General features: G+C 47.5%; 1 protein-coding gene across 4 annotated transcripts; it reads left to right on the top strand.

Annotated features, from left to right (window-relative positions):
* Window positions 1–518: 518 nt before the first annotated feature.
* On the top strand, window positions 519–17,197 carry SIGLECL1 (SIGLEC family like 1). Of its 4 annotated transcripts, XM_045441660.1 has the most exons (8): window positions 521–923; window positions 1,227–1,396; window positions 4,869–4,987; window positions 12,021–12,129; window positions 13,579–13,860; window positions 13,980–14,085; window positions 15,216–15,366; window positions 16,432–17,197. In XM_045441660.1, the coding sequence occupies exons 4-8, from the start codon at window positions 12,126–12,128 to the stop codon at window positions 16,444–16,446; spliced, it is 558 nt and encodes a 185-aa protein (XP_045297616.1). In that variant the 5' UTR covers window positions 521–923; window positions 1,227–1,396; window positions 4,869–4,987; window positions 12,021–12,125; the 3' UTR covers window positions 16,447–17,197. The 4 variants fall into 4 exon arrangements, with proteins under 4 accessions (XP_045297618.1, XP_045297616.1, XP_045297617.1 ...); XM_045441662.1 differs by lacking the exon at window positions 4,869–4,987 and having other exon boundaries at window positions 519–923; window positions 15,216–15,372; XM_045441661.1 differs by lacking the exon at window positions 4,869–4,987 and having other exon boundaries at window positions 521–911.
* Window positions 17,198–18,672: the final 1,475 nt, after the last annotated feature.

The raw sequence follows: 18,672 nt of genomic DNA, 5'->3' as shown, positions 1-18,672 counted from the left end.
ACCCGTGAAAATGTTTAATGGCTAAGAAAGGGTTTCATGAGTGCAACAAGGAGCTTGAGCCAGCAGAATCAGGCAGGGTAGAAGAGTTTTCATTAGCATCATGAAGAAAGGCCTCTCTAAAAGGAAAACGGGGGGCGCCTGGGTGGCGCAGTCGGTTAAGCGTCCGACTTCAGCCAGGTCACGATCTCGCGGTCCGTGAGTTCGAGCCCCGCGTCAGGCTCTGGGCTGATGGCTCAGAGCCTGGAGCCTGTTTCCGATTCTGTGTCTCCCTCTCTCTCTGCCCCTCCCCTGTTCATGCTCTGTCTCTCTCTGTCCCAAAAATAAATAAACGTTGAAAAAAAAAATTTAAATAAAATAAAATAAATAAAATAAAAGGAAAACGGGCACCCACATTCCCACCACAACCGGTTCAAGTCCTCAAGACTATTTCTGGGGGTTGCCAAGCTTCAGCGGCCTCCTTGATTGGCTGCGGCGGAAAGGCACGTGCAGCCGCTGATTGGCTGCGGGATACGCCCATGCAGCCGGTGACTGGCTGCAGGGTAGACACGCCCCATGCAAGGCTGGAAGGCGGGATCAGGGGACTCCTGTTGCCCTCCGACCTTCCCCGCGCCATCGACGGAAGCCGGCTGGCGTCGGGCGCCCTCTCCTGGCCTCTTCTCTTTGCTGGCTACCGTGGAATGCGCGGCCTGGCGCGTTGGAACCGCCAACTGGGCTTCCATAACGCAGGGCTTCTCTGGCAGTCAGACGGCCCTGGGCTTGGCAGTCACTGCGGGGGTCGGTTGGGTGCCAGGACGGCTCTCCAACCTGAGAGGCCCCCTGGAGCCTGTCGGTGGGACAGAGACTACTTCTGGGTTGCTCGTCTGGGGAGGCTCAGTTCACCAGGAGCCTGTGTGCATTCAGCCCGCCACCAAGTCGGTTACCGGGTCGGCCTCAAGGGCAGCCAGGGGGGGTCACCAGTCTAATAAGCCCACCAAGCGGTCTGTTGATTAAGGATCAGATTAGCGTCCTTATGAGTCAAAAAGGTAGTCCCCTTGCAAACCAATTAATCAGTGAATCTGATAATCCACCCACTTGGTAGACTGCCCTGCTCATCTGTTAATTATGCTCCCTCTGAATCCGTCTCTTAATAAATTAATCCCCCTGTGAGGCGTTCAGTCATTAGTCCCACGGTTATCCCGAGTGTAAGCAGGTTAATCAGTTTCACTGTTTGTCCTTGGTGTCCCTAGAAAATCAGCTTTCCAGTCAGCATAAGTAGGCCAGTCGTCCAAAAGTGGGGTGCTTCCCGCAGCGAGTCGGAAAAGCCGTTGGTAGCATTTAGACTCTGCCAAGGTCATACACGGTCGGAAGCGTGCTGAGGAGGAAAAATATCCTGGAGCCCTTGCAACGAGAGCCAAAGGTAAAATGAAGAGGAGAAAAGATGGGCAAAGGGAAGTATAAGGGGGAGGAAAAAAGAGGGTGCATGAAGAGCCATCCCTGTATCTCTAAAGCCTTGCAGGAGAAAAGCAAGGAGAAATCAGAATTTTAGAGCTAGATGGATCACTACACCTCAAATCAGAAAATGCACTCATGTTACAGATGAGGAAATCAAAGGAAAACTAGAGAGGAGAAAATATTTGACCAAGGTTATTCAGTGATTTACTAGCAAAGCCTGGGCCTGGACCCAGACAGGGCTCATTCCAACATCCAAATGTGGTTTGTTTGTTTTTTAATGTTTATTTATTTTTGAGAGACAGAAACAGAGTGTGTGTGTGGGGGGGGGGGTAGGGGCAGAGAGGGAGGGAGACACAGATTCGGAAGCAGGTTCCAGGCTGAGCTGTCAGCACAGAGCCCGTCACATGCTCGAGCTCACGAATCCCGAGATCATGACCTGAGCCGAAGTCAGACACTTAACTGACTGAGCCACCCAGGCGCCCCCAAATGTGGTTTTAAATCAGAGAAGGGGAGAATATATTGGCAATGCAAAAAGGGAGCAGATATGGATTTCCTCCCTCTGGGTATCTGCTCAAATGTCACTTCCTCAAAGAGGCTTTCTCTGACCACTCTACCTAAGCTGTTTCTCCATTGCCCCCCCCCCATCCCATAACCCGCTATCCTATTATCCTACGTTATTTTTCTTCATGGTACTTCCTAGCTATCAAATTATCTTTTTTTTTTTTTAATTTTTTTTTCAACGTTTATTTATTTTTGGGACAGAGAGAGACAGAGCATGAACGGGGGAGGGGCAGAGAGAGAGGGAGACACAGAATCGGAAACAGGCTCCAGGCTCTGAGCCATCAGCCCAGAGCCTGACGCGGGGCTCGAACTCACAGACCGCGAGATCGTGACCTGGCTGAAGTCGGACGCTTAACCGACTGCGCCACCCAGGCGCCCCTCAAATTATCTTGATTGCCAACTCATTCATTGTCTGCCTTCCCTCCCTACTAGAATGAAGACAGGGATTCTTATTCTTATTTAATTCCCTTTCCCTAAAACAGTGCCTGGCGTAAACAAGGTGCTCATAATGTTGGTTGCTAGAGAGAATGAGTGAGCGTGCCACCACTAAGGAATGTGCTTCTTGAGACTCATTAGAGGAAGCAGACTGTACTTTTATTTTTAGTTTATTTATTTGTTTAAAAAAATTTTTTTAACGTTTTATTTGTTTTTGAGACAGAGAGAGACAGAGCATGAATGGGGGAGGGGCAGAGAGAGAGGGAGACACAGAATCGGAAACAGGCTCCAGGCTCTGAGCCATCAGCCCAGAGCCCGACGTGGGGCTCGAACTCACGGACCGCGAGATCGTGACCTGAGCTGAACCGACTGAGCTCAACCGACTGAGCCACCCAGGCGCCCCTATTTATTTGTTTTTAGAGAGAGAGAGAAAGAGAGAGAGAGAGAAGGGGAGGGGCAGAGAGAGAATCCCAAACAGGCTCCAAGCTGTCAGCGCAGAGCCTGACGCAGGGCTCGATCTCACAAACTGTGAGATTGTGGGATCGTGACCTCAGCTGAAACCAAGAGTCAGGTGCTTAACCGACTGAGCCACCCAGGCGCCCCCAGACTGTGCTTTGAAGTAGAGAGCAGAGCCTCCGTAGAGTGGCAGGAGGTGAGGTCAGAGAGGTAAAGGGAGAGGGGCTACCTCGTGCAGAACTTTGGCTTATACTTGGAGGGAGATGAGAGGCACTGGAGAATTTTGAGCAGAAAAGGGGCAGGATCTTACTGAAGTGTTGATAGGTTCCCTCTGGCCACAGCACGGGGAATAAAATGGACAGGGACTAAGGTCGGGCAGCAAGGCCAGTGAGTTGGTTCCTGCAGCCATCTGGGTGAGTGAGCCTGGTGTCTTGGGCCAGGGTGACAGCAGTGGAGGTGACTGGAAGTGTATTTTGAAATCAGTGCCCACAGGATTTTCTGACATGGCTGCAGGCCATGAGAGAAAAGAGGGTAGTCACAAAGGACTCTGAGCTTTCAACTCTTGATTTCTTCCTAGGTGCTAGTTCATTTGATTTAGAGACATGTTTCCTAAGTTTTAGGTGATTGGTTTTTATTTTTATTTTTCTGAGATGAGAGCAAGGATGTTTAAACTTTTAATATTACTTTCTACCCTTGCTCTGTTGCCTGTTGGCCAAAGAATGTAGGTAGTTTATAAACACTTTTCTGCTCCTTGGGAGGTTGGTGTGGAGCAAGAGGAACTTGAATTTTATTTTATTTTATTTTTTAAAAATGTTTTATTTATTTTTGAGACAGAGAGAGCCAGAGCATGAGCAGAGGAGGGGCAGAGAGAGAGGGAGACACAGAACCCAAAGCAGAACCCAGGCTCTGAGCTGTCAGCACACAGCCCAACGCGGGGCCCAAACTCGCAAACCTTGAGATCATGACCTGAGCTGAAGTCAGACGCTTAACCGACTGAGCCACCCAGGCGCCCCGGAACTTGACTTTTAGATCCATCTCTAACTTATTTAAGGAAATCACTTACTACCTTGCGCTTCAGTTTCCTCCTCCATAAGGAGGCCTTTGTAAGACTTAATTCCTCAGGGTTCCTGGAAATAAACGAAGACCACCCAAGTGAGAACAAACAAGTTGCTTATTCAGAGCTGTAACAGGAGAGTCAAGCCACCATCACTTGCATGTGGCAACAACTCAAAGGGAGGCAGCATAGTGGGAAAAAGAGTTTCAGATAGGGTCTGACAGGAGAGTGTTATCATGGGGAAGCTGGAGGTTAGCTAATTCGAAGTGGAGGCAATTGAGGGGCACTTGGGTGGCTCAGTCAGTTGAGCGTCTGACTCTTGGTTTCAGCTCTGGTCACGATCCCAGAGTTATGGAATCAAGCCCCATGTCAGGCTCCACACCTGCTTAAGATTAAGATTCTCTCCCTCTCTCTCTCTTCCTCTGCCCCTCTTGCTCTCAAAAAAGAAAGAAAGAAAGAAAGAAAGAAAGAAAGAAAGAAAGAAAGACAAAGAAATAAATAAAGGAAGAATAAATAAAGAAAGTGGGGGTATCTTATGTGGTTGAATTGGGGAGCAGAGTCTACTTTCTTTGGTTGGTTCTGAGCTGGAAGCAGGGGCAAAAAACAGGGAAGCTAACATTCATTGACCAAGTTCTGACTGTACTGGGTCGATTGCCACAGAGGTTGTGGTTTGGCTTCTTGTATTTGTTGCTGCAAAGTGAGGATCAGAGTCATGTTCATACAGTTGAGGCTTGAGGGCCATATATGGTATGGACATTGTATATTCAGTGTCTTAGGTTCTTGGGAGTAGTAAATGAGATGATGTACAGGTGGAATTGACAGGTATTAGTACATAAATAAATATTTATGTCAAAGGTTTTCAACATTTCATTATGGTCTAATTATGCAATCCTGTCTTTGTTTTCATTTACTAATTCATCTTTATGAAAAGAATTTGTTCCCCAATGTAATACATGAATGCAAACTTACGTGTCAAACAATGCCAACGTGTATAGAATAAAAACTGAAAATCCTACTTCACCTTTCCTCTTATCACTGCTCTACCCATAGGTAAGTACTGGTACCAGCTTATTATGTATCTTTCCAGACCTTTGTTTCATTTATGTTTGTGCATTTATGAATGTGCTATATATGAACATAATTATTATATGTGAACATACATATTTTCATGTAATACACATATATAAAGCTTTTACATAAATGACAAACGATCAGATTTTCATTTAAATATTGTGAAATATTTCAGACATATTGAAAGGTGTGAAAATGGTATAAAAGGAATGTGTGTTATACCTCTTATATATCCTTTCCCCAGAAACATTTCCCACTCAAACCTAGAAATTACTGCTACCCTGGATTTGGCATTTATCATTCTTTGTGGTAAGGTATTTAACCCAGCTTGAAGAAAGATCTGGCCTTCGCCCTTGTGGCCTTCTGGGAAGTAATATCTAAGCCCCTAGGATGCCATGCCTGACAGGAGTGTCTTTGTTTGCCTGGGGGCCTTGCATCACACTGAATAGTCTGAAAATGTGATTCAAGGCAGGGGACGGCCACACCAGATCATGTAACCATGTGATTTAAGGTCTTTGGATCATGTGGTACCAGCTCAACTTCAGAAGGACCTAGAGACGGAGACCCAAGCCCATGTGATGGGACTGACTGGGAGCAGTCAGTCGGGCCCGTGTGATGAAGGCCCAATAAAAACTGTGGACACAAGGCTTGGGTGAACTTCTCAGGTCGTCATATTCCATGCATATTGTCGCACATCATTACCAGGAAATATGAGTTATACTGTCCATGACTCCACAGGGAGAGGACAGCTGGAAACTCTGGTTGGAACTTTCCTGGACTCTGCCCTATGTGCTTCTTCCCTGGCTAGATTTTAATTTTTTTTTTCAACGTTTATTTATTTTTGGGACAGAGAGAGACAGAGCATGAACGGGGGAGGGGCAGAGAGAGAGGGAGACACAGAATCGGAAACAGGCTCCAGGCTCTGAGCCATCAGCCCAGAGCCCGACGCGGGGCTCGAACTCACGGACGGCGAGATCGTGACCTGGCTGAAGTCGGACGCTTAACCAACTGCGCCACCCAGGCGCCCCTTCCCTGGCTAGATTTTAATACGAATCCTTCAGTTGTAATAAATAATAACCATGAGTATAACAGCTTTCCGGAATTCTGTGAATATTTCTAGTGAATTATCGAACCTATGAGTAGTCATGAGGACCCTAACACTTGCAATTGGTGTTAGAAGTGAGGGTGGTTTTAGAGACCTCTGAAATCTGCAGTTGGTGTCAGAAGTGAGGCCATCTTTTTGGAACTGTTCCCTAACTTTGCAGTTGGCCTCAGAAATGAGATTTGCGAGAACCTGACTCAGTGAAACATATGGTTTGGGAAGAACAAAGATGTGAAATCAGGGGATGAGGAACCCTTGATTCCTACATGTCTGCAAAGTCACTCATGGGCATGAAAATGCAACTGTTCTGCAATTAGTTACAGGAAGTTAAAGTTACCAATGTTTCTTTTTTTTTTAAATTATGGATCCAACTCTGAAGGAATTGACTTACTAGGTGCATAAGGAAATTCAAAATCTCAAGAAACCAGCCAAATGTAACAATCCCTTGGTTGCTTTTATCTGTAAGAGCTAGAATGAAAGAAAACAGCTGGAGTGGATCCTAACGCTGGTCCAAGCTTGGGTTCTGTTCAGTCTGAGCTATGGCTGCTGGCCTCAGGGCTGCTACTAAAGGGAAAAGTCATGTTGGAACAATGGGTAGCAAAGAACATTAGAGTGAATGATTTACAAGAGAACGGAGAAAGATGAAGGGAGTGTCAAAGGGACTCATCCCAACACAGAGAAAAATCTTTAAATAGTTATGAATCAGGGCGCCTGGATGGCTCAGTCAGTTAAGTGTCCAACTTCGGCTCAGGTCAATATTTCGCAGTTTGTGGGTTTGAGCCCCACATCAGGCTCTGTGCTGACAGCCCAGAGCCTGGAACCTGCTTCAGATTCTGTCTCTCTCTCTCTGTCTCTCTCTCTCTCTCTCTCTCTCTCTCTCTGCCCCTCCGCCACTAGCGCTCTGTCTCTGTCTCTTTCTCTCTCAAAAATAAACATTAAAAAAATAAAATAAATGAATAAAATGGAAATTGATGGGATCAAAACAAAGGTCTGAGTGCAGTGCTTTTGGAGTTTGGGTAGACCAGGGGGAGCCTCAGATACCTCCCCCCCCCCAACTTTGAAGGATCCTAATAAAATCTGTTCTAGTTACCCTAGTTTCGAGGAATTTCAAAAGTCCAAAGGCAAATATGACAATGGGACCTGAACTTCAAATGGCTTGAGGTGATGGTCCCATGACCTAATCAAGGTAATGATTGGTCAGGGGTTCTTGGATGGCCCCTCCCCAACTCGTGCTCGCTCTCTCAAAATAAATAAGTATTCTTTTAAAAAAAGATGATGCTTGGGGCACCTGGGTGGTTTAATCGGTTAAGCGTCTGATTTCAGGTCACAATATCACAGTTCACGAGCTTGAGCCCCGCATCAGGCTCTGTGCCGACAGCTTGGAGCTTGGAGCCTGCTTTGGATTCTGTGTCTCCCTCTCTCTCTGCCCCTCCCCTGCTTGTGCTCTCTCTCTCTCTCAAAAATAAATAAAAACACTTTTTTTTTAATTTTTAAAAAAGTAAATAAAAGGGCCTCAGTTCTTTGGCTCCATGCCTAGCTGGAGACTCAAAGCCACATGCACATTAGTGGTAAAATGGTCAGGAGAAGAGATGTTTCTGGGACTCCTTAAGCTGGAGGCTAGTGGGAGTTATAGTTAGATTGGGAAGATATGGGAATAGAGGGATTGAAGGAGTTAAAGTGAGGGTTTGTTTAGATGAAAAATAGAATACTTGAACAGATTTTATGTAAAGCCATTGTGTCTCCTCCTTTATCTGAATGTAAGTACATACCGCGTCTGACTGGGAAACACCTCCCTTACCTAGTAGTATGAAATAGGAGGCATGTAAATCCTCCCTTCAGCCAGTATACGCTAAATGGGAACCAATAAAATTGCCCAGGCCCACACAGGTTGTTAATTTGAAGAATATAGGCTATCTGGTGAGGAAAAAGAAAAAAACATGTCAGAAGCCCAGCGTTTGATTGATTTGGATTTTGGATGGCACACATTCTACATTTGGGAATATGGCCAGCTCCTAACCATAAAACCACTAGAGTGAAGTCCTGGGAGTCTATGCAGACTGCAGTTTATGGCAAAAGCCAGCCAGCACCACCCAGTGGCAACCACTGGGATTGTTTTTTTTTAATCAGGAAATTTCCATTTGAGACAGACAACTAGCTGGCTATTGAGCTTTGATTGAAAATGCCCACAGGACAGAGGGAAGTACAATAATCCTGAAACCTGAAATATCTATGATATCTTTGGTAATTTGGGTAAACACGATAATAAGGAAGACCGTGCCCAGAAGAGTTCTGTAATAAAATGGAAATGGTTTATAGGGGAACCTGGTACCATGGGAATGTGAGGAGGTAGTCATCATATTAGGGAGCAGATGGCCTCTTTCCCCTCCTTTTACCACCCGAGGAGCTGCCAGATCCTATTGCCACTTGGGTGGTGACAGTGAATAGCTCTCAGTTGACCAACAAAGAGCTGCTTGGTTTATGGAAGGCTGTTCCAAATGAAGGGGTTCCTTTGAGTGGGAAATACTAGCAATGGAATGCTAGTAAATATTTACTAGCCGGATCTCCAAAGGGAAAAAGAAGCCCTGAATTGTAGTATTACCAACCTCTGCTGTGTAGACACTCTCACTGGAGGTAGTTTCAAGCTACCACCATCACATAGAGTTAGGAAGAGATACAATAGCACACCGTTATGTGGTATTTCCATCAAACAGGTACAATAGATGCAAATAATCTCAAGGACACAGATAACAGTAAAATGCACTAGAAAAATTAGGGAGTAATCAGTTTCGAGTGATTATCATCTTTGCTTTTAATATAATTTGTTTATAAGTTTATGTAATTTAATTTTTAGTAATGGCCGTGTTTGACAACCAGCTTGTAACATTTTTGAAAATTTAATAATCAGCTTTTTAAAGCTGGTTTATGCAGGCTCCAGCCCAATGATGGATATTGTTTAGAAACCAAGATATAGGTGCTAGGCGTGTTTATCACTAGGGATATGTCGTTGCTTCTAGGCTCTTTCAATGAACAGAATATGGAAATAGCATTTGTTCTTTAAAGCCAAGGGTTTGTATTGATAACTCTCTTTGTCTCCCTCAAGACAGTAGAGTCAGAGCACTGTGTTCAAAGGTTACTTGAAATAGACATTCTTCCAGAATGGTTCTGTTATCATTGTTTTCATTTGTTTACTAGATCTCGTTTGTGTTCAATTTTAGGGTTTTGCTTTCTTTTTCCCTTCTAGGTTTAAGTGACCTTTCTGAACAGTAAAATATCAATATGGTTGGAAAGGTTTTTTTCTTTCCTTGACCAAAACTGTGTCACCTGACTACCAGGACATTCATGTAAGGAAACCTGGGAACATTAATATTTGTTATTTTAAGGCTCTGTAGTGGAGGCAACAGGGAAAATGGTGCTGGGATACCTGTTGGGTCCGAAGCCAGAAGTGTCTGCCACAAGGTATTATAGACTGGGGACACATCCCCTCATCCTGCCTTTTCCAGGAATTTGTGCAGAAATGGAGGACTCGTGGCCCAAAGAGGGAAAGGACTTGTCTGTGGTCCTCCAGTGAATCAGTGACATAGCTTATATAATCAGTACTCAAATCCAGGGCCCCTGCTCTTAAGTCAATGCTTTATTTTTAAAAAAGGTGGGGGGGGGGATAATTTCACAAAAGATAACACTGACAGTTGAACATGTTGTCAGTGACTACCAAACAAGGTCACTTTCTTTCTTTTTTAATGTTTACTTATTTATTTTGAGTGGGGAGGAGCAGATAGAGAGGGAGAGAGAGAATCCCAAGTAGCCTCTGCACTGTCAGCACAGAGCCTGACACAGGGCTCGCTCTCACAAACTGTGAGATCATGACCTGAGCCAAGATCAAAAGTCAGACCCTTGGGGTGCCTGGGGGGCTCAGTTTAAGTGTCCATCTCTTGATTTCAGCTCAGGTCACGATCTCACAGTTTGTGAGAGCAAGCCCCACATTGGGCTCCGAGCTGCCCACGTGCAGCCTCCTTGGGATTCTCTCTCTCTCTCTCTCTCTCTCTCTCTCTGTGCCCCTCCCTCTCTCTCCCTTTCAAAATAAACAAACTTAAAAAACAGAAAAAGAGTCAGATGCTTAACAAACTGAGCCACCCAGGCACCCTAAGCAAGGTCATTTTCTAAGCTCTTCTGAGGTCACAAAGGTCTGTTTGATGTAGGGCCTTCCCTTACAGGGCTCAGTCTCAGGTAGATTCTCTACTAAGATATTGTGTTAGTTTCCCAACTAGAATGACCTAACCAAATAAAAATTTGTCTTCCTCATCCAAAGAGATGAACAGAGATAGGCTGTGCAGAGCTGGTGTAGCAGTAACACAAGGCCATCAGGGACCGGGCTCCTCAAACTATTCTGCTAGAATATCCTTCATGCGTGGCGTTCATCCTCGTGGTTACCTCATGGCTGCCAAATGGCTGCTCTACCTCCAGGATCACATCCATATTCTAGGGAGGAAGGAGAAGAAAGTGACAAGGAGGAAAGAAATGACAATATCAGGAAAGGAAGACTTTCCCGGGAATCCTCAGCCCACTTCCAATAAAACAATGTCACGTGCCCCAAGTTACCTGCAAAGGAGGACAAAGTAGTACTTTTTTTTTTTCAATTTTTTTTTCAACGTTTATTTATTTTTGGGACAGAGAGAGACAGAGCATGAACGGGGGAGGGGCAGAGAGAGAGGGAGACACAGAATCAGAAACAGGCTCCAGGCTCTGAGCCATCAGCCCAGAGCCTGACGCGGGGCTCGAACTCACGGACCGCGAGATCGTGACCTGGCTGAAGTCGGACGCTCAACCGACTGCGCCACCCAGGCGCCCCCAAAGTAGTACTTTAACTTGCAACAACGCACCGCTAAACAAAGTTGGGTTTGTTAGTAATGAAGAGCAGGATAAGGAGTTGTTGTTTGGCTGCATAAAAACAAATAACTCTACTAGGAGGGAAAAACTGACTCTTTCCTCAAGAAACAACAAAGGAAATAACTGGGTCCTTCTGGAAAGGGGAGAGATTTCTGCACTTTTGACCGGGCAGGGAGATCAGGAGAGGCTGCATGCAGGAAGTGGCACTCAACTCAGCTTTGAAACTGGAGTAGGATTTGAAGGTGGGCGGAGCAGAGTTGCCAGAGGAAAAGCTGTGAAAGGGGGAAAGATGTGTAAGATGAACATTGGAGAAGGCAGCACTTTCCCTTTGGTGTGGAAAATGTTGGGAAAGGCGCAGGGGGGAACAGCAAAGGTGAGGCAAAATTGTGGAGAATCTCATTTGCAAAGCAAGGAAGTTTGGAACTTCTCCTATCAGAGGTAGGAATTCTTGTCCATTCCCATTTTCCCAAAGGATCTGTTAACGTTGTCCCATCCTTGGGGTGCCTAGTGGCTCAGTCAGTTGAATGACTTCAGCTCAGGTCGTGATCTCACGGTTCGTGAGTTAGAGCCCTGCATCCGGCTCTCTGCTGTTGATGCAGAGCCTGTCCTTCTGGACCATCACTCCTCCCTGGCCACCTGGCCTGAGTCGCTCCTGCTCTAGGCAATTCCTCTCATGGTTCCTGTGGGTTATGCCAAACACCCGGACTGGTCCTGTGCCTCTGAGGCGCACAGCCCTTCCATGAAACCCCATTTGCTTTGAGAGAGAACCCAAGGGACATGGTAACTGAGTTTCTCCCAAGTGGGCTGGGTCTGGGAGGGAAAGACCAAGGGAGAAAGAAGGAGATGCAGCATTGGGAACCCCCCCCCCCGGAAGTCATCGGGGTGCTTCCTGTCCCTAGATGCTCTTGAACGTCTCACCCCATGTAATTCCTGCTTCTGAGGATGAACAGACCTCCAGGATGACCAGAAACAGAAGCCCCTGGCTTGCTAAGAATACTTTCTGCTCTCCCACCCACACCCTTTCAGTTACTTGCCATCTCGTCCCTTCTGAACCACATGGCTCTGATGTGAGAGTCAGCTGAGGCAAAGACCCCGGGCCCCTCCTCTTCCTGAGGACCACTGCTGCTGCAGATGGGTGAGTGGGGTGAGGGGCAGTGCTGGAGGTGTCTGAGGTGCCAGGACCAGGGGGGGATAGGCTGCAGAGGTCTGAGAAGAGGACATAAGGGTTAGGGTACCAAATAACCAACATGGATTAGACATCTGTGTGTCGGGTCCCGGCAGGGCTGGGGATGTCTGGGGCAAAGAGCAGATTGGGTCAGGGAGCAGAGTTAGGGGTGAGGGTGGGCGCTCAGCCAAGGAGGTTGAAGGTACGAGAAGCACAAAATGCTGGAAAACCCAGGGGTAGTCAGTTTTCCCATGTCTGTCAGTCACTGTCCACAGGCACGCTTTCCCAGATGGTAAAAATACATAATCCAGAGGACAGCAGTCGGGAAGAGTCCCTGAAACTTCCTCATCCCCCTGCCTCCATGTGACCCAGATGAAAAGTCCAAGATCAAGGGGTACTCTTTAAGAGAAAATTACCCCTTTCTTCCAGTAATCTCAAACGACTCCCGGTGACAACGTATGCTTTGTCAGTAATGCTAAGAACTGATTCCTTGTTGAAGACCCTGAAGAGGGTGACTGTTCCTTATTTATCAACCAATGAAAGTCACCAAGTGGATAACATGTCCCACCCATTCTGTGTAGAGTGAAGCAGGCTCGAATGTTCTTACTCAGAAAACACCATGCAATCTCTGCTTAGGATGAGTGCTCAAAGGCCACTTGGGACTGGGAAGAAGAAAATCTAGAAAGGTGCTCTATTTATTGAATGGGGAACATTTTACCATGTACTCAGCTAGGAACACTGCCAACCATAGGGCATTCATTCTTTTTTTTTTTTTTTTTAAGTTTATTTACTTACTGGGGGGAGAGAGAGAAAGAGGGAGTGAGAGAATCCCAAGCAGGCTCCACACCGTCAGCACAGAGCTCAGTGTAGGGCTCAAACTCAGGAACCATGAGATCATGACCTGAGCCAAAATCAACAGTCAGATGCTTAACCGACTGATTCACCCAGGTGCTCCAGGGCATTTATTCTTACATCGATGACAGCATGATACAGTTCAGCAAATACCCCTATTTTCCAAACTGAGAAAGCATAAAGAAAGGGAAGTGACTTGCCCAACAGCATCTGGACAGTAAGAGAGAGAGAGGAAGAAATTGATCACAGATGGAACTGGGAAGGAGCAGAGCCTGAGGGATGGCAGGAAGAGCCTGGGGGTGGAGGTGGGGGTCAGGTAACGGCTCAGAGGCAATGTAGATCCTCAGAAAGTTCCCTTGCCATTAGTCAGGTCCAGCGTTCACTTTGAGGCCAGATGAGGAGAAAGGATGAAGGGGAACTTGTCTGTGAAGCCCAGCTCCTCTGGGCTTCCAGAAAGTCTTTTGGAAGCTCCTTTGGGAGTCACAAATAAGGAGAAGGCTGGGTCCTGGAGGAAGTGGAGAAAGGAAGTCAGGATGCTTGCTGATTGCTGATCCTCCCTCCCCACAGCACCTGCCAGGCTGCTCTATTCTTCTTGTTCCTTGGAGAAGACTCTTCTGTGCAGCTGTTCCTTCTATGGCATCCCCACACCCTCCGTGCAGTGGTGGATGGGAGGGGCTCCCGTGGGTGCGAACAGTGTGGATAGCAGTGTCCACGTGACTTCCACCATAATCGCCCCCTGGGCCAACAGCACCATCAGCCTGACAGAGCAGCCAAAAATGAGCACAAGCCTTCTCTGTGAGGGGAAGAACCAAAATGGAACCCATGCTTTGAGCATCCTACTGATGCCAAGTGAGGGTAGAGGGGGCCTGGTATCTGGGTGAGGGAGTGAGCTGGGGAGGGAGCAGAGCTCGGACTCCAACTCCAAGCTTTCAGGACAGAAGACTTTCTCACATGCTCTCTCCTTCCAGGAAAGAGTTCTTTTCTTCCCCAGACTTTCATGAAAGGGCTGATCCAGGGTGTTGTCTATGGAGCCATTGCAGCCTCCCTGCTGTTTTTCTGCCTCATCCCACTCATGTGAGTACCAGGGCTAAAACCGTACCCAGCAGGCCCTGGCCTGGGTGCTGGCGGGGACAGGGAAAGACAGAACGCCTGCCCCCAAGGAGCTCAGGGTCTGGTAAGGGAAGGAGGCACCAAACATGGTCACCACAGTCCAGGGCCCTCAGGACTATGCTCAGCCACAAACAAGGCCCAAGGGACAGAGGCTTTCAGTGAATTTCATAAAGGAGAAAGCAAAGGAGGAAGTGGCAGCCACGGAGAAGCCAGTGGAGCTCCCCGGGGTGCTGTCTAAAGCGGCCCTGAGGGGCTGAGTGCTCATTTGCTGGGTGGAAAGTAGCATATGCAGACCCCAGAGACACATTTGAGGAATTGCCGGTGTCTGTGTGCAATGTCAGATGCATTGACAGTGATGGGAAATGGCTGAACATGAAGTTGAGAAAGCTTCTTGGTGTTAGTTCATAAAGACTCTCGAAACTTGGCTAAATGTATTGGCTAGAAGCCCAGAGTGAGAAGGGCAGAGCTGCCAGAGGTCAGGCCAGAGACTTCAGCGGGGGGAGAGGGGGTGGGGGGGGGGGAAGGGGGGCTCTGGCCAGTCCAAGTGTCTTGGACTTGATCCTCAGTTGGGAGCCGAGGAACAGTGTTAAGCAGGGAAGAAAAGCTCCTAGTGCAAGGTGTCTGTACACAGACCAGAGGGCAGGAGCCAGAGGCATGAGGCCAGGCAGGAAGACTACGTAATAAAGAGCCCAGTTTGAGCTGGGTTTAAGTGATGAAGGGCAGTCAGAGAGATGATGGGACACTTGGGATCGACTGGCTATCAGGAGTGAGAAAGAGGAGCCACAAGGTGGCAGGGCAAACCGGGGAGCTATTTTTAAAGTATAATCAGCTGCACCTAAAGACCAGTAACAATCCTTTACAGTTTGCAAAGCCCTTTCATGGCTGACCTCAGCTGAGCCCCACAGCCCAATAAGCAAGGTTTCCCAATTGTACAGAGGATGGAACCGATTCCCAGAGAGGCTGTGTGGCTTGCCCCAGATAACACAGCAAGCCAGTGGTGTCGTTGAAGCTCTAAACCAGAACTTCTGGTGAAGACCAGAGCCCAGTGGGGGACAGAGAGCCGGAACTGATGGGGGGGGGGGTCATTTCCTTAGGGTGAAACATATCAGAATGAAGCTGGCAAAGAAAATTGCAGCGGTCAAAGCAGAAAAGAGCCCAAAAGTCAGAGCATGCCAAGAACCCAAGCTGTCTCTGAAGCCTAAGGAGCCAGAAAAATCCACAATCACTCCATCTTCAGAGAGTGAGATATAGGTGGGTACCCACTGCGTCTGGAGTCTAGACTATCAGCATAATGGCAGTAAGACTCACAAGGAGAGGCACATACAGTGTTTAAAGGAATTACCATCATCAGTCCTATGGGGCACCTAGAATGCCAGAATGTGCTTGCAGATCATCTTATAGATGGTGAAGCCAAGGCCCAGACAGGGGAAGAAGGATGAAAATTAAGACAAATAACTTAAAGCGCATTAGAATCAGCAATGTACACACACACACACACACACACACACACACACACACACCCCTTCACACCGAGTCCCCATTGAGAACGGGGTTGAAAGAATCCCTAACAGTGTTTGTGGCATCAGAGTGGAAGCCAAAGGCTTTGGTCTCTGAGTGTTTGGCAGATTGTAGAAAACACGGTCTGTAGATACCACAGGCCCAAGTTAGCCTGAAGTGCTTGGAGACCAGACCAAAGCCAAGGTCTTCATTTACCTTGCACCCCATATCCTCAGCAGGGCTTGGAAGAGACAGGCCTCAGTGTTATGTACCATTTACAATCCTCAAGGACTGGAAATGCTCTGCTGCCCTCCTTAAACCCTGCACTGGAGCTGGTGTCCCTTTGTGGATAAACCAAGCAGCTGTTAAATTCCACCAAGATATCCTGCAGTATCTCCCAACCTCCATGCTGGGCAATGCTGGGGTCTCAGAAATGGGTCAGACCCAGGCCCCTGTCCTCAGAGAGCAAGCAGGCTGGTGGGAAGGTAGCCTTGCAGCAACAGGGCTGGGACAGGGGTTATAGTTGAGGAGGGAGGGATTGATCCTCCCTGGGGAAGTCAGGCAGAACTCCCCAGAAGAGTCTGGGGAACATTGGGTGGCTCCCAGTGCTAGGAATGCACAGGGAGGGGCACTGAGAGAAGACGGGTTGCAGGCTCCAGTCATGGGGTTCTGAGAAAAGGTGAAGCCAATGTCTGCTCCACATTGCTGTAATTCTGTGCTCATAGGGAGAGACAGGATTCTGTCCATTTAAGAACTGGATACCTCACCTCTCGACTTATTCCAATATTCTTCTTTCTTTGCCCTGCTCTGTAGCACCGCTTACCTTAAACTTCCAGAAAAAGCAAGATAAAGTGGAGCTCATGAAGCCTATGAAAACTACGTGCCTACCTGGAGTCCCCAATATCTGTGGGATTACCAAAGTCCACGGAATCCTTAGGCACCCCAGAAGCCCTGGAGTCTATAACAAACCCGGATCCCTGGAGCCTCCTCAGCTCACAAAGCCCTCTCAAACCCCACCTGTCCCTCACACTGACTGGTTCTCCATTGAGTAGGGTTACTCTGGGACCTGGTCTTAGAATCTTTGCAAGCGAACTCTATGATCTGTTGTTCGGGTTAACCAGAAGAAGTATGCTCTGGCCTAGGATGGTATCAACGAAAGGAAAAATAAATGTGAGACTATAGTCCAGAAGTAGCTTTGGAGCCCCTACTGTATGCCCAGAACCTGGAATATACATACAAGAGCACCAGGCTTTGGAGCCATCATATATGGATTGAATCCCAACTTTAATGCTTAGTGGCTATATGTCTTTGGATGAAACCTTTCACCACTGCACCCTTTGAACTTCGGTATCCTGACCTGAGGCATATGTAGGTAGATAGTGAGTAAAAAGTGGTATCCAGAGGTCCAGGTGGAGAAAAGACACAAAGACCATCCCTGAATGCCAAGACAAGGCATTGGAGCCTTAATCTTGACTCCCTTAGAATGTAAGTTCCACAAGAACAGGTATCTTGCCTGTCTTGGTTTCTACTTGAACCACCAGCACCTAGAATGGTTCCTAAAATATAAGACTCTCAAAGATGTTTGTCGAATAACTGAATGGATGAATGAATCAATGAATGAGTGATAAGCTGTTGCAAGGTTTGAAGCAAAGAATGATACACAGTGAAATCATGCTAGGAGTAGTTATGGAACTCAGAAGATAGAAGACCGGAGGCAACGAGCCTAGTTAAGAGGTTAGTGCAGTATTTCTTGGCTGAAAGACAGACATACAAGAAATGAGAACAGGGATCTGGCAAGAGGATGGACAATGACTGTGTATTGTTCCCCTCTGAATGGATGACATCCTCCCTTCTGGAGCCAGATGCTGGTAATTTTCAGAGGTTGCAAAAAGGGGTCATCTCTTCCCTGAAGCATTATTTGTGCATAAATCCAATGGTTCTCCATCCAGCACCAATGTGATGGTCATCCCGTACTCAAGAGCAGATGTTTATATAAGCCCCCCTGCATGGGCACTCCTTTGGCATGCAGTTCACACATTCCACAAAAATATAAGCATCCACCTTGTGCCGGGTAGTGGAGTGAACCAGACAGACACTGGCCCTGCCTCCGTGGAGCTCGTGGTCTACACAGGTACACAAACAACAATGCAATAAACACAAAACTGCAGCTTACAATGTTGACAAGTGCTAGGAAGAAAAAGGATATAATACTATGAGAAAGTAGGAGGGACAAGGGGAAGAACCCAGTTTGGATTAGAGAATCCGAGAAGGCCTCTCTGAGAAAGTGACATTTGGGCTGAGAGACCAAAAGGATTATCAAGGGCTACTCGGAGGGACAGCAGATTCTAGGCTCTGTGATGGGAGAAGTTTAGTGAGTCTAAGAGCCCAGGTCTATGCCCCGGAGCTCAGGTGGAAGGGTGAGCTCCGGACGTGCCAGATCTTTCAGGGCCTCAAAGGCTCTGGTGAGAAGTTTTAAGTTCTATCCTCACTCACAGAGGGTTGTTTCCTCATGTGCTCTGTAACTTCGGAACGTGTGGTCCTAAGGAGCGGAGAATGCCATCTAGACGAGAAATGGGAGAGAGGATGGGAACTGGGCTGGGAACAGGTCAGGGATGGGTTTGGACAAGAGAATGAAGAGCTGGGTCTTCCTCACGTGTCTCACTTTGTTCGTGATAGGGATCTTGCTTGCAGGAAGGGAAATGGGGCACAAGATGCCTTCTCATCGTCCCTGAGGGTCGAGCACATGGCATTTTGTTCCTTGGTCGATGGCTTTCAATTCACCGCCCATCACCTGCTTGCCCACAGTACTGGCTTGAGGAAGGAGTGTCTCTTAAAGGCTGATTAGGCCTGCAGTTCACAGGGCTGGTAGGGTTTTAGAACCTTCTGCTCAAGATAAACGAACTGCCGCTTGCTCCACACTGCCTTAGGCGTGGGAGACTCAAGGGTTCTACTGCACAGTCCCTCCCCATCCCAGCAGCACCCGCGTGCATCATTAGGCCCTGATTGGCTCCGGACGGATTCACGTGTGCTAACGGCATGCCTGAGGGGCGGGAC

Source organism: Leopardus geoffroyi, chromosome E2 (genome assembly GCF_018350155.1).
Source record: "Leopardus geoffroyi isolate Oge1 chromosome E2, O.geoffroyi_Oge1_pat1.0, whole genome shotgun sequence".
Lineage (NCBI taxonomy): Eukaryota > Metazoa > Chordata > Mammalia > Carnivora > Felidae > Leopardus > Leopardus geoffroyi.
Note: the sequence above shows the minus strand (reverse complement) of the source record. Positions and strands in the feature narration are given on the sequence as shown.